We start from the raw sequence: 22,639 nt of genomic DNA, 5'->3' as shown, positions 1-22,639 counted from the left end.
CTGATTATACTATCCTGTGCAATTCCCTTCCAAACTTCCTCTTCCTGTGATACATTATTTCCTATTTTGACTTTCTGAACCCTTGAATTTAGAAATGTTCGTATCCAACGTATAACCCTTACGTCCAATCCTATTCCCTCCAGTTTCTACAATAATGTTCCATGTTCCACTCTATCAAAGGCTTTGGAAAGATCTATGGATATGCAATCTAACTGGCCTCCTGAATCCAACTGATCTGATATGTCCTGCTGAAATCCCACCAGCTGTGCCTCACAAGAATATTTTTTTCTAAATCCATACTGGCTCCTCATGAACCAATTTTTATCATCACATGCCCCTCTGATGTACTTTGCCATTAACACGTTGAGTGCCAAGCGACCTAAGGGTACATGAGAGTAGTCAAGTTTTTTAACTTCACGTCCCCATATGGGGTCATACGTTCGTTCTAAATTGTGACTTGTGCGAACCCATTTGGGTGCGCAGTATGTGTGTGTTTCGAAGCTTTATAAAGTCTCTTCCTGCCATCAGTTGGTCGTCTATTTAAGTACGTGCATAGTCCACATTCCATTCGTCAATTCCTGTTTTGGCGTGACCCCATATGGGTACGTTAAGCGTGCTCTGTAGGGTGACAAAGTCACTGTCTATTTCGCGCACGGATTGTTTATGTAAGTGTGCAGTTCTGTGTGTTCCACTGTCTTTTTTAAATCACTATGAGTAAATCGAGCAATAAAAGACTTAGTGCAGATAGCCTGGATGATATATCGAACAAGTCGGACAATGATGATATAGACTAAGTATATAGTTACAGTGATTTTGAACCCAGTACAGAGCAAATAGCGATCTAGCACGTTCATCCACATTGATGAATTACAGTCTTCAGCATATACTTCCCCACTGTACTCCGGGTTTCCAAGCCAGCTGTTGCAACAATTATGACCGTCTTCAACAATATAGTCACTGGTTTCCGATGTTGCACAATCATCGCTGCTAGGTTCTCTTACTCAAATGTTATACAAACAAAATTATATACTTATTAAATATTCCGTAACTACTAATTCTCCTTATAATATTATTCTGTTAGATTCTAATTTACCAAATTCACATGATTTTCACTACTTTATATAACTACACTTCATACGAAAATATCCTAACCTAAAATAGGACGAACGCCATTTACAAACATTTCCTGACCTAAAATCGGGGATCATACATTTTACAGCTCCAGTATGAACATGCTAACACGTCTTTCATAATCAACAGCATATAACGCGTCCCTGCAAAGGAAGAGGTAAGTATGACCGAGTGTCGGGACAGTAACTACTGTGTAAGTGCAACCCTTATGGGGACGCGTGTACATGTACAATTTGTAATAACTAATACGACCCCATACGGGGTCGCAATATTTTACCTAATATACATAATAAGTTAACCTAATATATCATAAATATATCCTCATTTCAGTGATAATTTGCTTGGTTAAGCCTGTGAACATTTTGGCACCAAGGAATAACTTGATCTTATTAGCTCACGGCACTAGGTGGCAATCCTATGAATTTCGGTCTGGCACTCAACGTGTTAAAATGACCGAGCTCGATAGCTGCAGTCGCTTAAGTGCGGCCAGTATCCAGTAATCGGGAGATAGTGGGTTCGAGCTCCACTGTCGGCAGCCCTGAAGATGGTTTTCCGTGGTTTCTCATTTTCACACCAGGCAAAAATGCCGGGGCTGTACCTTAATTATGGCCATGGCCATTTCCTTCCAATTCCTAGGCCTTTCTATCCCATCGTCGCCGTATGACATACCTGTGTCGGTGCCACGTCAAGCAATAACAAAAAAAAAAAAAAAAAAAAAAAAAAAAAAAAAAAAAAAAAAAAAAAAGCTATTAAACTCTCCAGTATTTTACAAACTACACTGGTCAGGCTGATTGGTCTGTAGTTCTCAGTTTTCCTTTTATCACCCTTTCCTTTATAAATTGGTGCTATTATAGATTCCTTCCATTCCTTTGGAATTACACTGTTATTTATGACATAGTCAAAGAGAAATTTTAAATAAGGCACTATGTACCACCCCATTGTCTTTTAATACCTCCCCAGTAATTTGATCACTTCCTGCTGCTTTTCCTTGCTAAAGCAGTTGGATTTCTCTGAAAATATCTTCATTTGTGAATGAGAAGCTTCTTGTTTCCCTATGTGTCTCTCCCTCTCTATCTTCTATCTTGGTTTTCAACTCCTGACAGTCTCCTACTGAATCTCTGAATTCCCTGCTAAATAGATTTGCTTTCTCAGTATCTGTTAAATAGTGTTCTTGGCGAGGATCCCGAACACTGTTTGCTTATTCCAATAATGGACGAACCATACTTAAGTAACTTTTCTCTTTTAATTCTTTGTTGCATCCTTTAAGTAGCCCCCTTCTCCCACCATTGTGGGAATTTGGATTCCTTTTCCTTTTTGATTCCTAATATATGAATACAGCTTCTTCCATTTTCCTTTGTGGTCATTACCCTCTTGAAGTATGCCATTCATATAATTCTTTTTTGCTTCCTTTTTCACTATTCAGTTCCCTCATTAGCTGTTCTCTAGTTTCTCTACTCTCCCTACCCTCTTTGATTTTCCTGTTTACTATTCTACATTTTCTTTTTAATTTTCTTATTTCCCTTGTATAATAAACAGGGTCTAAGGTCATTTTACCCTTCTTAACAGGTACAAATCTCTTCTCTCCTTCCCATATGATTCCTTTAAATTTAGCCCAAAGTGTATCCAAGTTACTCCCTTCACTTATCCAACAACTCAATTGCGACTTAAGGTAACTCCCAAATTCATCATCTTTAGTTTTTCTGTACAATTTCTTGTCTTCTTGTCTTAAGCCTTTTTGCTACCAGTCCCACATCCATTATTACTGCCTTATGGTCACCTATTCCTCCAATTACCTCAGTTTTATCAACAATATCCCATGATTTAACCAAGAATACATCTAGCAAGTTATTGAGATGAGTTGGTTCTTGTACTATTTGTGTAAATCCTCCCTCCCAAATTAACTTATTTGCCAGTTTCTGTTCATGGGCTTCACTTGCAGCTCCATTCCATTGAACTTCAGGCAAATTTAGATCTCCCCCAATTATTACCATATCATTATTATTGTTTTTATGAGTATAATCTATTATTTTTTCAAATATTTCCATGTCTCTTTCCTCTCTTCCAGGCCTGTATGTTCCTGTAATTCCCACCTCTTTTATATTATCACAAACTAATTTTATCCCTAACTAGCCGATGTACCCGTGCTTCGCTACGGAATTCTACATTGTATACAGAATTCTATGTTAAGTAGTGTACACCTTGTGAGCAAGATTGTATTATATTGCATAGCAACGTTACCCTAGAAACGCGACGGGGAAATCTTTTCTCATATGAAGACTGGGTTAGGGAATTTTCATTGTGATGGTAGGTCTGCTTGCCTACTCTGTCACAATCAGGTTGGGGAGTTTTCATTATACACTCACTCTCCACCTGCTTTTTTACATTCTCAGAAAGACTGCCTTAGTCGTTTTCCCAAGTGAAATGAACAAAAGTCATTACAATGACGTCAGTAGGAATGGCACGATTAAAAGCAATATGAAATACTCGATCAAATGAAAAACAACACGTTTTCTCACTTTTAACTAACAGTACTACGCTGCCGATCTAACAGTCCAAAGTTCCAGAGCTAGAATGGCCAAGCCGCACAGCCTTGATCCGTGAACACTCTTCGTCTTTTTCGTCGGGGGAGTGGGGTCAAATAGCGGGGAGTCCCAGGAGGACAGATCTGTGCCCTTTTACTAATCTCTTTCCTAGGAGTACCCGAAGAGTCAGAAAATCTCATTTCACTACACTGGCGGAAAAATCTATCTGACTTGGAGGCAAATTTTTCCTCCAAGCCAGAGGAGAAAACCCCTCTTCACTGCTAATTTCGAACAAAATGAATGTAGAGTTTAATAAAACTGAAGAGGAAGACGCTTTTCTTAAGTAACGTCTCTTTTCAGGGTTGAATTTTGAATTATTAATGAATTGTAGTGCTGTAATTTGGAATAGGCCTAAATTGTAATTCTAGACCGGGTCATACTACTATGACTAAGCGAGCCTCTGCCAAATCTGCACACTGCTCATTCAAAACAGCGTGTCAGAGTAGGGAGTGAATAGCTGGAATACTGATGAACCAGTGTGTTACGTAGCAGCAGTATCAGACATTGTATGAACCAGAGGAATGGCATGCTAAAGAAAACAATTTTTTAACTCCCCAGCTCTTTCCCGCCAATATTGAGTCGGGCTGTTATACTTGGTACGCAATAGTAATCCCATCTATCAGAGTTGAGGGCACGATAAGAGGCAAGGAACATCACAACAAACAATGGTTTTCTTCCGCCTCGGAAATACTACTCTTATCACAGTCGGTACGGTAAAACTGAATAAAACATAAGTTATCGGAAATTGTATTCTCTATAACTTTTGTTATGTAGTACTTTTCTATAGGAGCAATAACGAAAGTATTTAAAATTTAAATTTTAGGCGCCTACCCCTAAACTACCATTTCACCCAGGTTCAGTAAAATTGTTTATAGCTTAGACTACAGTTTTTTCTTCCCCGACTCTATATACCGATTTTCATTAAATTCTGTTCACCCATTTTCTCGTGGCTCGGCATTGATGTGGACTTAGCAACAAAAATCGAAATTCATGAATATCAGTGTTATCATAGCCGGTACGGTAAAATTGTATAAGACATAAATGATCGGAAATTTCATTCTATGTAACTTTAGTTATGTAGTATTTATCGACAGGACCACTTAAAATATAAATATTCGGGAATTGAATTTTAGGCCTTCCCCTAAACTACCATTTCATTCTGCGTAAATAAAATGATTTATAGCCTAGATTATAGTGGCTCATCCCCCGACTACACATACCGATTTTCATTAAATTCTCTTCAGCCGTTTTGAAGTGATGCGTGTACATACATACAGACAGATAGATAGACAGACAGACAGAAATTACGGAAAAGAAAAAAGTGCGTTTCCTTGTTACTGTGGACATGAACGATACAGAAATACCATTTTTTTCAAATTCTGAGCAATGTACAGACAAAACTCTTATTTTATATATATATAGATATTTCGTCCCGTTCATTGGTAAACCATTCATGTGAACAATAAATTTCCTTCACCAGAATAAACAACCCCTCTCCCATTTTATCTCCTCGGTCTCTACGATAGACTGTATACCCTTCTGGAAATACTTCTCTGTTACCCTCCCCTTCTCTCATCCACGATGCCACACCTATCACCACATCGGTCTCATAAGATTCCATTACACTCGGACAGTTTACCAAGAGCAATCTCAATGTCGTGTGAAAGCCTAGGTATGGATACGGAAAAAGTGAAATTCCTTTCGAATGAAGAAAACATTGAAATCTTTCAGAAAGCGAACTGGCATTTGCATCTTTAAGTGTGCAGAGGCCTCGAATGTTGAACCAAGACAAACTAGAACCTATCAGACCTTCATGCAGAATGAAACGTGGCAGAAACATTGGGACCACTGTCTGCTGTGGGACGCAGCTGGGCATTAATTCCTAATAATGTAACTAATGCCGATAATGTTATAATCTTTGCAAATAAGAATTAGTATATGCAATATAAATCGTGTTTCCATAGTTAGAAAACACAAAACGGTTTAAAATAATATACCAAAATCAAAACAAGTATTCGACCAACTTACATAATCCTACACCAGTACATTTGACATTTACAAAATGTAAGTAATTAGCATTCATTGGTAAAACAACAACACAACACACTACAAGAAAAAGCACAAATCATCCATAACAGGGAAATGACATATCATACTCAGTAAGTAAGATATTCAGCTAGCAATACTATATATGCACATGACTTGCTAACATAACCCTACCACCCATGCTCTTGAAAATGACAAAAATTTAACCAAAATTTGTTGGTAAAACACAACAACGCACACACAACACATTACAAGGAAACCACCCATAACACTGAAATGGCATACCGAACTCAGTAAATAAGAAATTCACCAACCTAGACTACTGTACTTTAAATACGCACATGACTCACTAACATATCCCTACAGCCAGTACACTTGAAAATGACAAAATTAAACTAACATTTGTTGGTAAATCACATTAGTGCACTACTTATTACAAGAAAAACACAAATTACACAGGACAGTGAAACAACATTCTCAACGAATACACATTTACCAGCCTAGTTTCACTTGAAATATACAATTAAAGGTGTATTTATAAGAAAATCATGATTATTATAAAAACATTTGCTAACACGTTAATGCACTTTTTAATTATCGTTTTCAACTTCACACTGCACTGACACTCGTCATTATGGCTACATATACTACTCTTAACCTGAATCCGCCCAGCGTGCCATATATGGCACGGCAAACTACACAGTCTTCTTGGACTCTTAGTATTGTAACCGCGCGCACTGTATCCAACGCTAAAAGTTACAATTTTATTCTCAAAAAATTCAATCTTGGGCGGATCCAGGTTAATTAACTGAAATCCTAACACTACCAGTGCCTCTCTTTGATTCTGTAACTTAAGAAATTCTGGTTGGTAACTGTCACTAATTAACACCTGGAAAAGTCTGAGCACTGTTACAACGCAAGGACATGACCATCAATGATGGACAGTTCAAACCACCTCTCTTCACTAGATTAAAATATATCATTTCACTGTCACTATCCACAAAAAATTCATTTTCAGTCTGCAACATTTCAATGCAGACATCACACTTTTTTACATAATATTTGAATTACTTGTAAACTGGTGCAGCTAGCAATGCAGACCAAAATCCACAGTGTTTCAAGGGGAATTGTGATGTGAACTACTACTTCTAATGCAGGCTTTAACGCATCTAAATTATCAATAATTCCATCATGGTTATTGTTATAATCATTACGAGCAAAGACTTTCAAAGAAAATTCATCAAGTTTTGCGGACCTCATCTTCAGTACACCTAACCCTTTGAGCTTTCTTTCAGACTCAAGAATTTGTACCACACAAGCATTATAAGTGCAACCACTCAATCTCCTGTTGATACCAAATCTTGCCTCTAAACTATCTGTATGCAATTTGATAGTAAGCTCATAAGACCAGTGGTACTTACTGAAAATATATTTACACAGTTTTATTACTGTGGTAAGTGTGTGTGTCAATCTTCCTTCTGTTTATGACATGTGATAAGTCTGTGTATGTTTTTAAACATGTAAGGAATGAAAGTTTCATGTCATCAGGACCAGTATTTGGATTAGCATCGTCATTTCTGATATATGTACCTTTAATTGGATGCTGCACATTACAAACTGTCCAGCACTTTTGAATTAATTTTCGAAACTGGATTGTGCCATCAGAAACATCCACACCTTGACTGTTAAGAAATTCCAAACCAGCAACATTTTTACGATGAAAGACTTTACAGGCAATGATATATTCTGTCTCTATTGTTGTAGGGTACAGAGCCTTCCTAGATAAATTTGGAGCCACTTTTAGCAGGAAACTCTTCTCTGAATGAAACATCTCTTTAAGGTCTGAAAATCTGGCCTTAGTTGTAAATTTACAGACTAACTCTGTACCAACATCAACATTGACCACTTTACTTAAAACCGCAAACGGCAACGTTTGGTATAATAATAGAATGTCCCAGCCCATATGAGTAGTTCTGGAGAGTATCTTATTTGATTAGTTATAGAGAGCTCTGATGTTCCAGAACAAATTTTATTTTACTACTTCTCTCTGCATTAAACTCACAGTCTAACTCAAGTGCATTTTTTCTAAAGTTTCACCAAAAGAGAACGTTTATCAGTGAGACTAATATTATCATCAGAATAACTTGCTAGATGACTTACCAAAGTTTCAAACTTCGTAGATCTGTCACACTTCAGGTCTTCACAAGCATCGCAACCAATATAAACCTAAAATGCTCTGTAGACAAGCACATATTTTTGTGAAACAATTCAACTGCAAATGAACTTGAAACTTTAAAACTCACTGATGGAATGTTAATAAATGACTCATCATCCACCTTCACAAACGCAATCTTCCTTCACTGTTACACTGAATGGTTTAACAAATTTATTCTGAACTTCACAGATGAATGAGGTAAAATCTGTAATTTTGTCACTTTCAGACCACTTACTGAAATAACCTCTAAATACTAGATACATCACAAACACATTAAAAATATCCAGATAACCAGTAAAGGAGCAGATAAAAGGACACTGCAACACTATTTTACCACCCAAAAATATTCAGTGGATAATTAAATCGTGAATTCCAGTAGCAAGATAACCTCAACCTACCACACATGTGCGCAGTTTAAACAAAACCTAAATGCAAACTTGGCTCCACATGCCGCCTAACACGTGGCACAATGTGCCAGTTATTTTGTTACGTATAGGTATAGGCATTCAGGTCTGATAATATTGTAGTTGGTCTTGGTTGAACTCGCACCTTCGAGTTTTGACTCGATCAATTCGACTTGATCAAAGTTTTGAAAGTGGCGGCCAAAGTCATTCTGTCACAGTTGCACATGGCCGAGTATAACCTCCAATTCATTGTCTAAGAATGTGACCAGAATGTAATGTTTTATAACCCACTGCTCTGAAATAAAAGGCTTCTGCTAACATTTGTTTTAGAAAGAGAGTGATCTGCAATAATACATGGATATTTTTATTGGCCCCAGTGCATATGTTTTCATATTTGTTGTTTGGTGTTTTTCACACTATTCAGTGCACTTGTTATTTTATAAGCCCCAGCAGAGAAGGTTTCCATATTTGTTCTCGTATTTTTCACACCTATTAATACTTTCCTCTCATTTTGAGAAATGGTGGATATAGTTTTCACTTTACCTTTGGATACACGACGTAAAATGCCTTCATGTCGGAAAAAATTCATATCTAGTGTTTCCATATCCCTGTTGGATAGTTTTCATTCGTATATTTAATAGTACGTTTTCTTGCTTGACACGTTCATTTTTGTTGTCCCCTGCAGAAACGTTGAGGTTTTACTGTATTTGTGGATTATTGAAGTTATTTGTTGATACTCTTAAAAATTATGAAATTACGCAGTCTCTTCAGTGCCTCTAGCTTTTTACTAAAATTTTTTAATGTCTTGTACAAAGAATTTTCCTTGAGCAGAGGTGCCAGCTATTATGGATTGTCCGTAATTATTACGGATTTCACGTAATGATTACAGAATTACGGTCAAAGGGGAAATTATTACGGAAAAGCTGACATTATCACGAAAAATGATTTTCTACGAGAAAAAGAAAATAAGGGAAAAGTATTCAGTCCTTTTGAGCCTTTCTCCTAAATCATCCTCATTTCAATGCTTGTGAGTTGGCAATGATACTTATTTGATCGTGACTTCCTTTTGCTACCCATACGCATTGTAAAATTCATTGTGAATGAAGGAGCTCAGGAGCTGCTCTTCACCACTATAAATCCTTCAGTAATGTTGTATTTGCTGTGTTAAGTGTACCTGATAGTTGACAGAAAGATTGAGGAAGAAGTGAGGCCTACATTAAGTACATCTGCACTGGAATCGCTTTTGGTTCAGAAGACGAAAATGTCATCACAGTGGGAAGGATGCTTCAAGAAAAACTACACACGTGTGGAAACAAGCTACAAGGAATATTTTAACATAGAACTAACAGGTTGCGTGCAAATGTTATTGTGTAATATGATATACTTTTGAATAAATTGCTAGAGGGAAGGGCAAAGGGGGTGTCATTATCGATAAGGAAAGAGCATGCTTTGGACTTGACTCGAAAGTTTTCTCGGGGGCAGAGGGCAATTACTGATAATCCACTTCAAAGGTTGGCACCTCTGCTTGAGGCAGATACCTACCTCTCTTTTTATAAGAATTGCTGTTCATTTGATTCGTTAAGAAATTCTTAACTAGTATAACTTTCTCTGTTTCAGTTGTAGCCTAGCTGTGCAACTATCTCGTGTTAGAGAGAGCGTCCTCATCATTTCTACTGATCCAGCCCACAATATATCTGATGCTTTTGATCAGAAGTTTTCAAAAGTTCCTACGAAGGTCAAAGGTTTTGATAATTTGTATGCAATGGTGAGTCGTGGATTCATTCTTCAGTTTCTTGCTTGTAAGGTAATGAATACAAGATGATACGCTTTACGCAGGAATGTTGGCTGCCTTTGAACTTTGACTTTGTCCCTTTTACTTATTCTTGGTGTTTAATGTGGGGGAACAAATTTTATTGTTGACTTTGTCCCTTTTGCTTATTCTTGGTGTGTAATGAGGGGGAACAAATGTTATTGTTTGAATGTCTTGAGTCATGTCTGGATTCATCCAAATTTGTATTATCTTCCCTTTAATAAAATTTGCCAACATTTTACTGGCTTTTGTATTTGTTAATAGATTTTTTAAAAGAAAATTTTCTTAGTGCTTTATTACAATGCTTTTGTAACTTTTGAATCTGTTATCCATCAACAAGAGCTATTAGGCTTTCAGGGAAAAATCTGATTATTCGATTTAATTCAATGAGGTGGTTGACGGGACACTAAATGTTTTGAAGTGGCTTTTATTTCGGGCCAGACACCTGGTTTTTGTGTGCCTGACTGCTATCTAGTTGATCCTGGCCAGCTCCTGGTCTTGCTTTGATATCACTTGGTCAGCATTATGGATCCCACTGCCATTGATGATGGTTTCTAAGAGGGTGTTGCTACCTTTTGTATCACATAACTCTTCAGTGTTTCTCATGATACTGACTGAACTCTGTTCCAAATGCCCATTTCTATCATTAATGAAGATACCGAGACCGAAGGTTTTTCAGTCATTGCCTGTTCATCTTATTCTAGATAGTTGATGGCCTCGCAAAATTTAGTGCCATTGAGGTCGGAAAATAGCAGTAGTTGACCGAGTGAAGTTGGATTGGTAAAGAAACCAGTCACACATCAGTTTTCCTTTACTTTCACCTGTTGTTTGAGTTATCAGTCCATAGACTGGTTTGATCCAGCTTGCCATGTCACCCTATCCTGTGCTTACCTTTTTATTTCTACATAATTGCTGCATCCTACATTGCACTAATCTGCTTGTCATATTCATACCTTGGTCCACCCCTACTGTTCTTACCCCCTACACTTCCCTCAAAAACCCACGAACCTACTACGCTGGCGTAGCAGTGGGAGAGGTAATACTCCCACGTGGCGCTTCCCAGGTGGCGGATAGGGGTGTCCTAACCGGCTTGCCGGCGGACTTGAGGGAAATAAAATACCTCTCGCGGACCAAACACACAAGCCCCTGTGGGTGGGGGGTGCAGGTGAAGAATACACCCACGGTATCCCCTGCCTGTCGTACAAGGCGACTAAAAGGGGCGACCAAGGGATGATGAACTTAGAACCATGAGACTACTTGCGCTCAGTACCACTCTGTTACGTACCACATAGGTTTGTGATTATTAACAATAGAGTACGTTGGCGGCTTCTACAGTACCAGTGATTTGTACCCCTATATGTGCAACACCATGGGATGAGTGACACCATGGTTCTGCCTTGCCTATGCTTAGTAACCACTATGTGAGGAACACCCTGGGATAGCGCGGGTCCCTGTGGTTAGTTCACTTTTGTGAGGAACGTCATAGGTTTGCGTTGCTTGTATAGGTTTGCGTTGCCAGTAAATAGCGCCGCAGTGTGCGAAACACCATAGGTCTGTATTCCCTGTGCGAATTTCATTCCCTATGCGAATTTCATTATCTGTGAGTAGTACCATACTGTGTGCAATGCCAAGAGTCCAAGCTACTTTTGTTTGGTACCGCAACATGACAAATACCATGGCTGTACTTTCCTAACGAAAAGTACCATTATGAGAGGCCGATGACTTGGATTTTGGACCCCTTTGGTCTAAAAGCGTTATCGATTCAGTATTATGCTATAGACGCAGTACCTTGGTCAGTAATACCATTGTGTCCTGTCAGTTTCTGTGAATGCGAGACATTGCGGGTCGGATCCACTGATTGTTTTAAATTCATAACCATTCATTCATTTTTCTTCCTCGCATTTTGAATTCTGGTCAGTGGAAGATTTTTGACTTTTAATTTGTCATTCCATTTCGACTCATTTCGTACCATTAGGGGGCGATAACCTCGATGTTAGGCCCCTTTAAACAACAAGAATCATCATCATCATCATCTTCCCTCAAAAACCAATTGCACAACTCCTGCATGTCTTAAGATGTGTCCTATCATTCTATCTCTTCTTCTCGTCAAATTTAGCCACAACAATCTCCTCTCACCAGTCTGATTCAGTATCTCTTCAGTTGTGATTCGATCTATCCATCTCACCTTCAGCATTCTTCTATAACACCACATTTCAGAAGCTTCTATTCTCTTTCTTTCTAAGTGAGTTATCGTCCATATTTCACTTCCATGCAATGTCACGCTCCAAACAAAAGTCTTCAAAAACTTTTTACCTATGACAGTATTAAAGTTTTAACCTTAGAAGTGGTAGTTTTAAATATGGTGGCAGCAGTCTTGGGCAGGTTTTACATGTTTGATGTTTAAAAATGAATGTTTTGAGAGAAAATGACAGAGTATTATTCCTCATTACAGAGGTAAAACAATGAGGAATTGATTATGTTACCAGTTTGCCCATATTCATTGACTAAAAATACTCAGTTAAATGAAAAATAATAATTTTTTTTGCTAGTTGCTTACTTCGCACTGACACCGATAGGTCTTATGGCGATGATGGGTCAGGAAAGGCCTAGGAATGGGAAGGAAGCAGCCGTGGCCTTAATTAAGGTACAGCCCCAGCATTTGCCTGGTGTGAAAATGGGAAACCACAGAAAATCATCTTCAGGGCTGCCGACAGTGGGGTTCGAACCCACTATCTCCCGGATGCGAGCTCACAGCTGCGCACGCTCGTAACCGCACGGCCAACTCGCCCGGTTATAAAAAAACTCTAAATTAGATTATAGATACACATACATGAAGCTTACTAAAATTAAACTCATGTATTCAAAATGTCAATAGTGTATCTGAAATGCACTACACAAAGTTCTAACTAAGAGCTGTATAGTTTAAAATATGAGGGGAAATGTAGCATAGGATCATTCCCATTGATCTTTTGAGATGAAGATGCCATATTTTGGGTACAATGTATTGCTAATTCACTGTAATTTCCACACAATTAATGAAAATTTTAAACTGCATATGATGATGAAGAATGACAATTGTATAATGTATTTACTTGGAGGTTGGGGCAAAAGTCATTGCAACTATATTTTTTCTTGCAGATATGTGAGCTGATCACAAACTGTTATTTGTCCTGTGGAAGCTATGCAGGCATAGTGTGCATTCACAACAGATGACTCTGTGATGCTGGTAGTAGCACAGAGCGCGCTATGAAATCAGTTATGTGGTGAGCGTCGTGTGAGATGGAAGTGAACTGTTTTGAGCAGCGCACATGCATCAAAATAGCTGTTCTCCAGGAGAGAAATGCAAGAGAATGTCACATTGAATTGGTGGAAGCCCTTGGGAATAATGCCCTTGTTGGATAGGAAAGTTTCAGCAAGGACGTGTGGCAACAGGTGATCAGCAACGCTCGGGACGATCTATAAGTGGGCGTCATCGAGCAGCTCCTGGAGGAAGACAGACGATGGACGCTACTGGAGTTCGAGAGGGCAAGTGGCATAGAGAAACACACCATCCACAGGATATTGCGGTCAGAGTTGCAACTGTGCAAAATCGCATCACGGTGGGCACCGTATGCACTGGTTCAACGGTGGATGCTATGTGCAACGTGCTCCGACCCCCTAGCACACTGGCAACAGAACGGCAACCACTTCATGTCACGAATAATTGCCATCGATGAGTTTTGGGCCAGGTTATATGAACCGGAACTCAAACGCCAGTCCGCGGAGTAGCAACATGCCGGATTACCAAGGCGGCAGAAATTCCATCTGAAACCTTCCCCCGTGAAATTGATGGTGATCGTCGGGTATGACATCAGGGGTGTCATTGTGTTCCATTTTGTTCCACATGGCAGAACAGTGAGCGCAGAGTGCTGCAGGAACTTCTGGTGCTACAGGTACGACGTGGCATTCAGGAAAAACGCCCGGAACTTGTGGCAGTCATACTCAAGAACGCAAAACCACATTAAGCAGAGTGTGTAGGGCGCAACTGCGATACTGGGGATGAGAAGAATTGGAGCATCTACGGTCCTCTACTGATCTGACCTTTCGCCCTGTGACTTTCATCTCATGCGAAAGGTACAGGAACCGCTATGTGGTAGATGGTTTGCGACACGAGAGGACATTGCCGATACTGTGCAACGAGAGATGACCTGATTCATAGATGATGCATCAATTGGTGACACAGATGGTATTCAGTGCCTCCCACATCATTGGCAGCGTGTGGTGGACGTTGCAGGGGACTACATTGAGGGCCTTTAGACCCAGTTTTTTGATGTCACCTGTATGTGTGCTGTGTTGTGCTGTAATATAGGAGGTGTGCTTGGCTGTATTGGCCAGTATATTCCTGTACACTACCGTAATAAATATGTGAGGCACAATGTTTGCGTGTTCTTCAACATCCACACATGTAGTTCCCATCTTGTTCTTTCATCTGTATATGTCACATTTTCCCACCGAGATGGTATCTGCAAGAAAGAAAATAGTTGCAATGACTTTTGCCCCAACTGTGTGTGTGTTTGTGTGTGCAGCTCGTAACTGGCAGATGAGACTGCCGTCATTTACTTTCATTGATCATTAGTTCTGCATTGTTTAGGAATGTAGAAAATTTTGGAAATATCAATAAAATAAATTGTCCATCATGACATTCCTGACTTTTCCTGACACAGGATTTTGTCCTAGACTATATGTTCCTGTTTGAAATTTCTTGTACTTTGACCTTTCTATGCAGTTCCTCAGTTTCTGCACAACCTTTTTCAGCACCTGGAATGACTGACAATTGTCTGTTCCTTTCCAATACTTATCTGTTATACATTATTCTGTGGTCTCATCCCTGAACGTATCACTTTAATCTTAGAAATACTAATTTTTATCCTATATTTGCTACATTTTTGTGCAGATTTTTGGCTTGCTCTGTCAATACTATCACTACAACCAAATCATCAGCACAAGCCCAACAGCTTTGACACTAAACTGTATCTTACCATGACAGTTTCATTCCTTTCACAAGGAAATGTTCCAAGGTGGTGTTTACCAGTTTTACTGAATATTGAATGATAAATAACATGTACAGTGTGCTATCAAAAAATGACATATTTGATGGGTGCTGTCATCTCCTAAAAACTTACCTAAGTGAAGTACTTCCATGAAATAGAAACCACTTGTTAAATTCACATACCTTGTCAATCATTAGAAGAAATTTGTAAGATTCAATAAGTGGGATAAAGCACATAACTGGAAATGATTGTCAATTGGAAAAGGTGTTTGTATTGCCAGCCACATACAGATATTTTGCATTTCCATGTTGAAGTGATAAAGTGTCAATAGGTGAATATTGAATGAAAAACAACATGTACAGTGTGTGATGTATTAATGCTCAGTTTTATGGTGAGTGACTAGTGAAAATATCAGAATGTTATATATAAACACTGTAGCTTAAATTACCTTTCCATTTCTAAAAAATAATGTAAAAAATGAAAATGTTGTAAAAATTGCTTCTGGCAGTTACTGAAATATTAAACATTAAAGATTATCAAACTACCTCCACTTAATGAGCAAAAGGTCAAATTAAAAATACATACATACGTACTGTACCCGAGTGCTAGGGATCGTAATTTACTCATGATTTGATATCCAAAGTAGAATATGGTACGCGTATTGAGATGAAGAAAATTGGTTGACAATATTCTATATGAGTAGTGTTGAAACACGAGCTGATTGTGCGACATAGCGGAGCCGTGAGGATTAGCCTGTCACAATGGCTAGAGTTCTGCTTCTAGGTAGGGCGCCTATTAATATACCGACCAGAAGGTACAGATGTACACAAATATGTTTCGTACGATAAGAGAAAGGCGAGCCAGAAACAATGGAAAGGTTGCAACATTATACTGAAATTCAAGTCAAGAGCTTAGGAAAAGTATCCTTCCGCATGTGAGCACGTCGCCTGTTCCCCCTTCCCGTCTCGTCACCGTTCTCCATCTCCGCCACAACCAGCTTATCATTAACGCCGTGCGTCCATCTGACAAATACAGTACGTCATTCCGAAATAGTGAAGCATCAAACGAAATCACTTCCTTTCACATAGCTGTACTTTGATTACGTACCATACCTATTTATTCCTTTATTGACCATGTAAAACCTACAGATTACTGACTAATACCGAGGCAAGAGAAGCAAGATTTATTTTTATTTCATAATGCGATTTGTGTGAGGCACATGGAGACTTACAACATAAGTATACGATTCCGCTCTTGTGCAACGACAGTCAGTGGCAGTTTCTCACATTTAATAAAGCTGAAAAACCCACCCGTGGGTGGGATTGCAAAATACAATGCTTCCAGGAATGTTGTAAATATTGTAGTCTCGTCATTCGGAAGGTAAAAACGAACTCATGATCCTCTCATGACAACATTTCTGCAGGTAGAGGGCGGTTACGAATATAAAGTAAAGTACACATTATTATTATCATCATCGAATATGCCAAGGATCCTATTCCCATACAGTGTTGAGGCCCTTCCTGTTTTATTTACGGCGAGTGCTGAGCTGACACATCGATCTATCGCTGGAGACTTGGATTTTCCGTTGAGGTCAACTTCCAAGTGAGCGACGTAAACACTGTACACAGAAACGCCGATCAGCTGCGCGGTCTTTTTCACGTCTTCCACAGTCCACAGTGGATTCTAAGCTCGCAGGCTACTGTAAACGTTTAAAACAATTTGGTTTAGATTTTCTACTTTATTTTTCTCCACTTTTGTTAGCTTTAAAGTATTTCACAGGGGACTCAAGCGTCACAGCATCACACACGTCTTGCTCACAGGTGGCAGCCATTATGAATACTGAACACGCTGTTGCAGCTAGTATTGCCAACAGTTTTCTTGGATCCACCTTCAACGTCGCACATATTATGCGAACTTATCTGCAGTGGAATGAACTCGAACAAACTCACTAAGTACACAGTGCAATAAGATATCAATATCATATTAAATAATTATTATTTTGCTACATACACCACTGAGAACAATAACTATTCATAGCCATCTACATATGAAATATAAGAGTTGGTAACGAACCCGATTAACATACAACCCGTGATATATTTTCCATATTTATACAGGGCAAAAATTTTAATTCATCAAGTCAGTTCACCAGAATATCTAACCAAACTGGAGAAAGCTCCTGACTTCAGGAACAAGTAACAAACCTAGGGAACTATTTGGCGCTGCGGAAGCCTTTTCACCGACCAGAAGTCTGACTTAACATCAAAGGGACCGCTAAGGTCTTGAATTGACTCTCAGTATAGCGCTGCGAAGATGTATTTGTGTTGGGCAGAAAGTTTTTGTGATGTCACGTATTCTCGGAATTGGAGAATGGAATAGACCAGAGCCTCAGGGCATAGGTTTATCAAGTTGTTACGGAGGAAGATTCAAATAAACCGCTTGCTCTAGTCCAATCACAAAATTCTGTTGGCCAGCCAGGAATACCATCTTGAAAGATATGAAATGAAGTGTCAATTTATTTTCGAAAGTAATCAATCAATTATTGCAATTATATGTATCAAATTAAGGAACTTTTTAGATGTCATGCGTAGAAGAATAATAAATAATAAGTTGCAAATTAAATAAATTGAAGACTGAATTTCCTGGAAACACGGCATCTTGGACGCTATTGGCCGGAAGATGACCATGCCGTGAGAGACGCTACGAAACTCGTGAAATATTGTGGAGCGATATCTGTTAATATCTCCGAAATCTGTGATCGTTAGGAAATCATATTAAACCCAGTGTATGTTCCAGATGAAGGGATTAATGTGGTATCAATTATAACTTCCAGTTCGGACTGCCAGATTTGAGAAATCCACCCCCTCTCTCCAAGGCATGACGTCAGCTAATCCATCAGTAAGGCCCTCCATCAATAAATACGAGTGGAAGGAACACTCACTAACTTCAATTTACGGACTACCTCATTTTACAGACGACCGCACTTACGTTCAAACTCACTCTCAATTGTATTCGGAGCTCGGGCGAAGTGACTTGCTACTCTGAATCAGGTCGTTGTGTTCCAGTCACCTGCGGGTCGAGTGAAGTTAAATCATGCCAGATCATGCTACGGTCTGAGCCTACGATTGGTAAATGGTGAATTCAAGTAAAGATGTAATAGTAGCAAGGAATGATAAAACATCTTCTTTTAAAGTAACAGTGAAAGCAGGTGTACTAAACTGTGTGACGGACAGTAAATGGAAATCTTAGTGAATAATTGAGCCTGTACTGTAGGTAGCTGAAATAAAACTGCTGTCATAATGAACACATCAAGAGTGCGACTTTATATTAATTCGGACATACCGTGTCGGAGATCGCGAAGCGAGCTGGGCTATTTAATCGACACTCCGTCGTTTTGTGTCCAGTCCTTTGTGCGGGAAAAGGACGAAGATAAATTAGTGTACATAAATAAAATTGGGTCTCTGATACCTCAGTGGTATTATATGGTAAAATTAAATTTCAATGTGTCAGTGTTAACATATTAAAAGATTAAATCAGTGTTATAATGGCGGAACGCCGTGTAATAAAATATGAAGGTGAAATGAAACCAGCCATTATGGAAGCGTAAGTTGGAGGAGGGCCAAATGGGCCTCTTGTCCGCAATGCCTGCCAAGGATTTCAGCTACAGATGAGTATTGACATGTAAATTGATTTGGGGATGTTGCCATGATTGGGAAAGGAAACAGTTTTATTTTTGACTTGGTTACTTCATGTAACAAAATGGATCGCTTCCCGAGTCCATTCTAAATTTAGTATAAACGGACGGAATTAAATTGTAGTATTTTAAATGTCGGGTCAAATAATGTATTTATTTTGCTGTACATATATTTCCGTAGGTGTAGGGTAGTGATTTAAGTCATGCATGGATTATAATATTAATCTAGTTGAATTTTCCTTGACATTTGATTTTGTGTTTAATGTTCAAACTGACCCGTAGTTTGCTCTTTATGTCAGTCAATTGACGACAATTTGTGTGATAATGTTATGGAAAATCCAGCCCGTGCGATGCCAGCGTTTTCCGTTGTGTTAATATATTTTTTTATTAACGTTGACAAAATTTGTAGGGAATGTCACGAACTAATAATAATAATAATTTATGAAATATCGTCTTTCAATGTGAACAGTGAGTAACATTAAATTTTGAATGGATAATATGTTAAGATAATCGGGAATCGTTGATGACAGAATAGTTTTTCTAATTCAGAATTAAAAATATGTGATAAGTAAAATTTGTGAATTAAATTATGAGTAATAATACCGGTGCTAATAAATCTTAAATGCTAATGAACGTGTTGTTTAAATTACGGTCCAATATTTTACAAATAAATGTCAGATATTTAATTTCCAAGTATTAGCCGGACCACGTAGGACTAATAATTACAGGATCATGATTATCGAATTAGGTGAATATAATTTCAGGCTGTTGTGATTATTTATGGAGAGTGACCTCAGAAGTAAATCAGATGTGAAGAGAGATGTAAAATCATGCAGTCAGAATATAAATATGTTGTACAATGGCGTCGATGAGAAATAAGTCAGTTGATAACTCAGTGATTAATAATTGAATAAAATGATGTTTAGATATGAAGAGAGATGAATTCTGCATGAGAACACTTATCGTATAATGAAGCTGTGTTGAAGGATGTGATATGAAGAAATGTATGAAATTAATGATAAACACAGAGAAATGAGTGTACAAATACGGGCAATGTAACAGAGTAAAATTGAATTACGTAGAGGGCAGGATTCGAACCCGTAATAGTGCGTACAAAATAAATGGAATGTGCAGATAGTCGTTTGAAAGACTACGGACCCAAAGATTAAAAGAGGTTCGGATTCCACATAAATGATAGTACGGTGTGATGGTTAAGAATGACGAGTGATGATAATCGCAATAATAATAATAATAATAATAATAATAATAATAATAATAATAATAATAATAATAATAATAGGACGGTGATAAATCGTAGTGATCAAAATAATAATAATAATAATAATAATAATAATAATAATAATAATAATAATAATAATAATAATTGTTACCGTGGTTTGGTGGATTAGCAGAGGTGAAAGAAGGTGCTGGGGTAAATGGGTCTAACTACAAATGCCAAGAAAAAAAATTTAAACTGAAATGGAAGGTTATATTTTCAAAAAACAATTATTTCTCACTGAGTGAGATAACAATGACCAAGCAATTTAAAATCAAGACTTAGAAAGAGATCCAAGATTTCAAATTCTGTAACACACATCGGCTATAAGCCCTCATTTTTACTATTTTTGCGTTTCCAGAGCAAAATTTACAGAGAAGCATAAATTTACAAAGGGGCAGAAATCCCCCAGTACCAGGAGCACCAGCTCCGTAATTAACAAATGTCCAGCCTCCTAGAGGCACTTTTACAATGCATAAAAAAGCTGACCCGCTCTCAATTTTTCAAGCCTATTAAAGGCAATACCTGACCTTACAATTAATTGCCATCAAGGCACAACTTACAAATTGAAACGGGGGTATCTTGTACCCAACCTACTGGGCCTTAGCAGAAAAGAACAGGTTAAATTAATGGGCCGAAATACAAAGGGATGGAGGCGAGAATTTGCACTCCTACATGTAACTTCTTAAAACCTAAAAGGCACTAGGTCGATGAAACAGGGGCTGTTCCCAAACTATGGAGGTGACCCGTATAAGAAAGAAATTTAGAACATTAAGGAAAAGAAGAAAATCAATTGCCAAAACGTAGTCACCTCAAACCAAACTGAAGGAGAGCTCGAGAGGGTAAAGCACTCTCTATCTCCGATTTACAATTAAAGATATTTGCATAAGCCAGCAGAAATTTACATTACAGAAAGGTAGGTTACATGGCAAAAGTTTCAGATCTTTCCCGCGGGTTAAACTGCTGAGCTAGCGAGAAATAAGGATGTTAAATGGTCATTACCTTACTGAAGATCTGCTACCTTATGAAAGAGGCACCTCCCGCCTCCTGCTACACCGTCAATACACTAGGTTAGGTGTAGATCGAGTGGCCAGGAGACGTGAAAATCAGCAGTTTTTATACCCTCGGGGAAAGTTCGAGACCTTTCATGAATAAAACTGCCACACCTACTTAATTTTATTGGGTCGCTTAAAGTCACAAACCAAAATCGAAGAAGAAACCTGTGATTGGTAGAAAATTAATTACAGAAATTCTTGATTGGTTAAAATTAAAACAGGCGGAAAGACAGAATAAATATTGCCGACCCAAAAATGCACTAAATTTAGTAAAGAACAAACTTGCGAATACAAAATTTCTTCAAATAAAGTTCCTTCACTTCGCACCAGGGTGCATGATAATAGTTTTTTTGCAGAGGCGTCTATGAGAGAATGTCCACAGTTCTAGATAAATAGGAAACAAAACAAGTCTACATTCACACAATGACATCTTCAGAGGAAAAATTTTAGTAGGTTCAGTTTTAAGTTCACTGTTTCTCCTGTAGAGGAGTATTTTAAGGCGGAAAATTTAAATGTGTGGTGTAGAGGTGTACCACCCAGTACATTAATAATAAGGAATTTTTTTGTTGATCATTGAATATTTGTAAACGCGACCGGTATATTGAGACGTCTGCGGACGTGACCAACTCATAACCCAAAATAATAATAATTATTATTATAATATCATGTGAGTAATAGCATGATCATAGTAATAGTAATAACATTTGTATTTCGCGTCCAGTTATAATAATGATCATAACCATAATGTGGCAGTGTCGGAAATTGTAGATAATAATAATAGACGCAATAATAATGATGATGATAATAATAATAATAATAATATTAATAATATTAATAATAATGTCTGACCGGAACAAGTTAAAAGTTACACGGACGTCATTCGTATGATTACACTAAATAGTCACATGATAATTTCGTGGATAAATGATAATTCTAATAATAATAAATTAAATTATTGACGACGATATCCCTCGGCTTAAGATTTTGAACGGAGATAATAATCATATGTTGTCTCGTAACTAGACGACTCAACGTGAGTCAAGTCACCGTAATACCTGGTTTGTTTATTTTGCTTGAGGGGTGAGAGGAGGTTATCGGCCGGTATGCCCGTTACATCTTTTGTTGTGTCAGAATGACAGAGACCAGGTGGTCGAGCTTGGCGGTAATTAGATCATGCGAAAATATTTGTAGAGGCGAGTTCCAGTTGGCACGGCATCAGCTGGATAAATTATAGGGCTTGTCTGTGCAATACACCTTCCTTAATCATCGTAGCATTACTCAACCCGATTGCCGACATCGGGAAATGTAGATATTGTCAGAGGTACTCAATCTAATTTGAATCGGGAAGCCGACGATAAATTTTATTTATTCTCGGGCTCTCGGTGTAAAGAAGGCT

General features: G+C 38.2%; 1 protein-coding gene across 1 annotated transcript in view; it reads left to right on the top strand.

The window, feature by feature from the left end:
* LOC136864044 (ATPase ASNA1 homolog) overlaps nt 1-22,639 on the top strand; it is a 199,867-nt gene that overhangs the window by 78,464 nt on the left and 98,764 nt on the right. The window contains exon 2 of the mRNA XM_067140571.2: nt 9,996-10,143. Within this exon, the coding sequence (XP_066996672.2) occupies nt 9,996-10,143 (148 nt within the window). The remainder of the gene's footprint in view (nt 1-9,995; nt 10,144-22,639) is intronic.

Source organism: Anabrus simplex, chromosome 2 (genome assembly GCF_040414725.1).
Source record: "Anabrus simplex isolate iqAnaSimp1 chromosome 2, ASM4041472v1, whole genome shotgun sequence".
Lineage (NCBI taxonomy): Eukaryota > Metazoa > Arthropoda > Insecta > Orthoptera > Tettigoniidae > Anabrus > Anabrus simplex.
The sequence above is the reverse complement of the archived record's forward strand: the minus strand, read 5'-3'. Positions and strand labels throughout refer to the sequence as shown.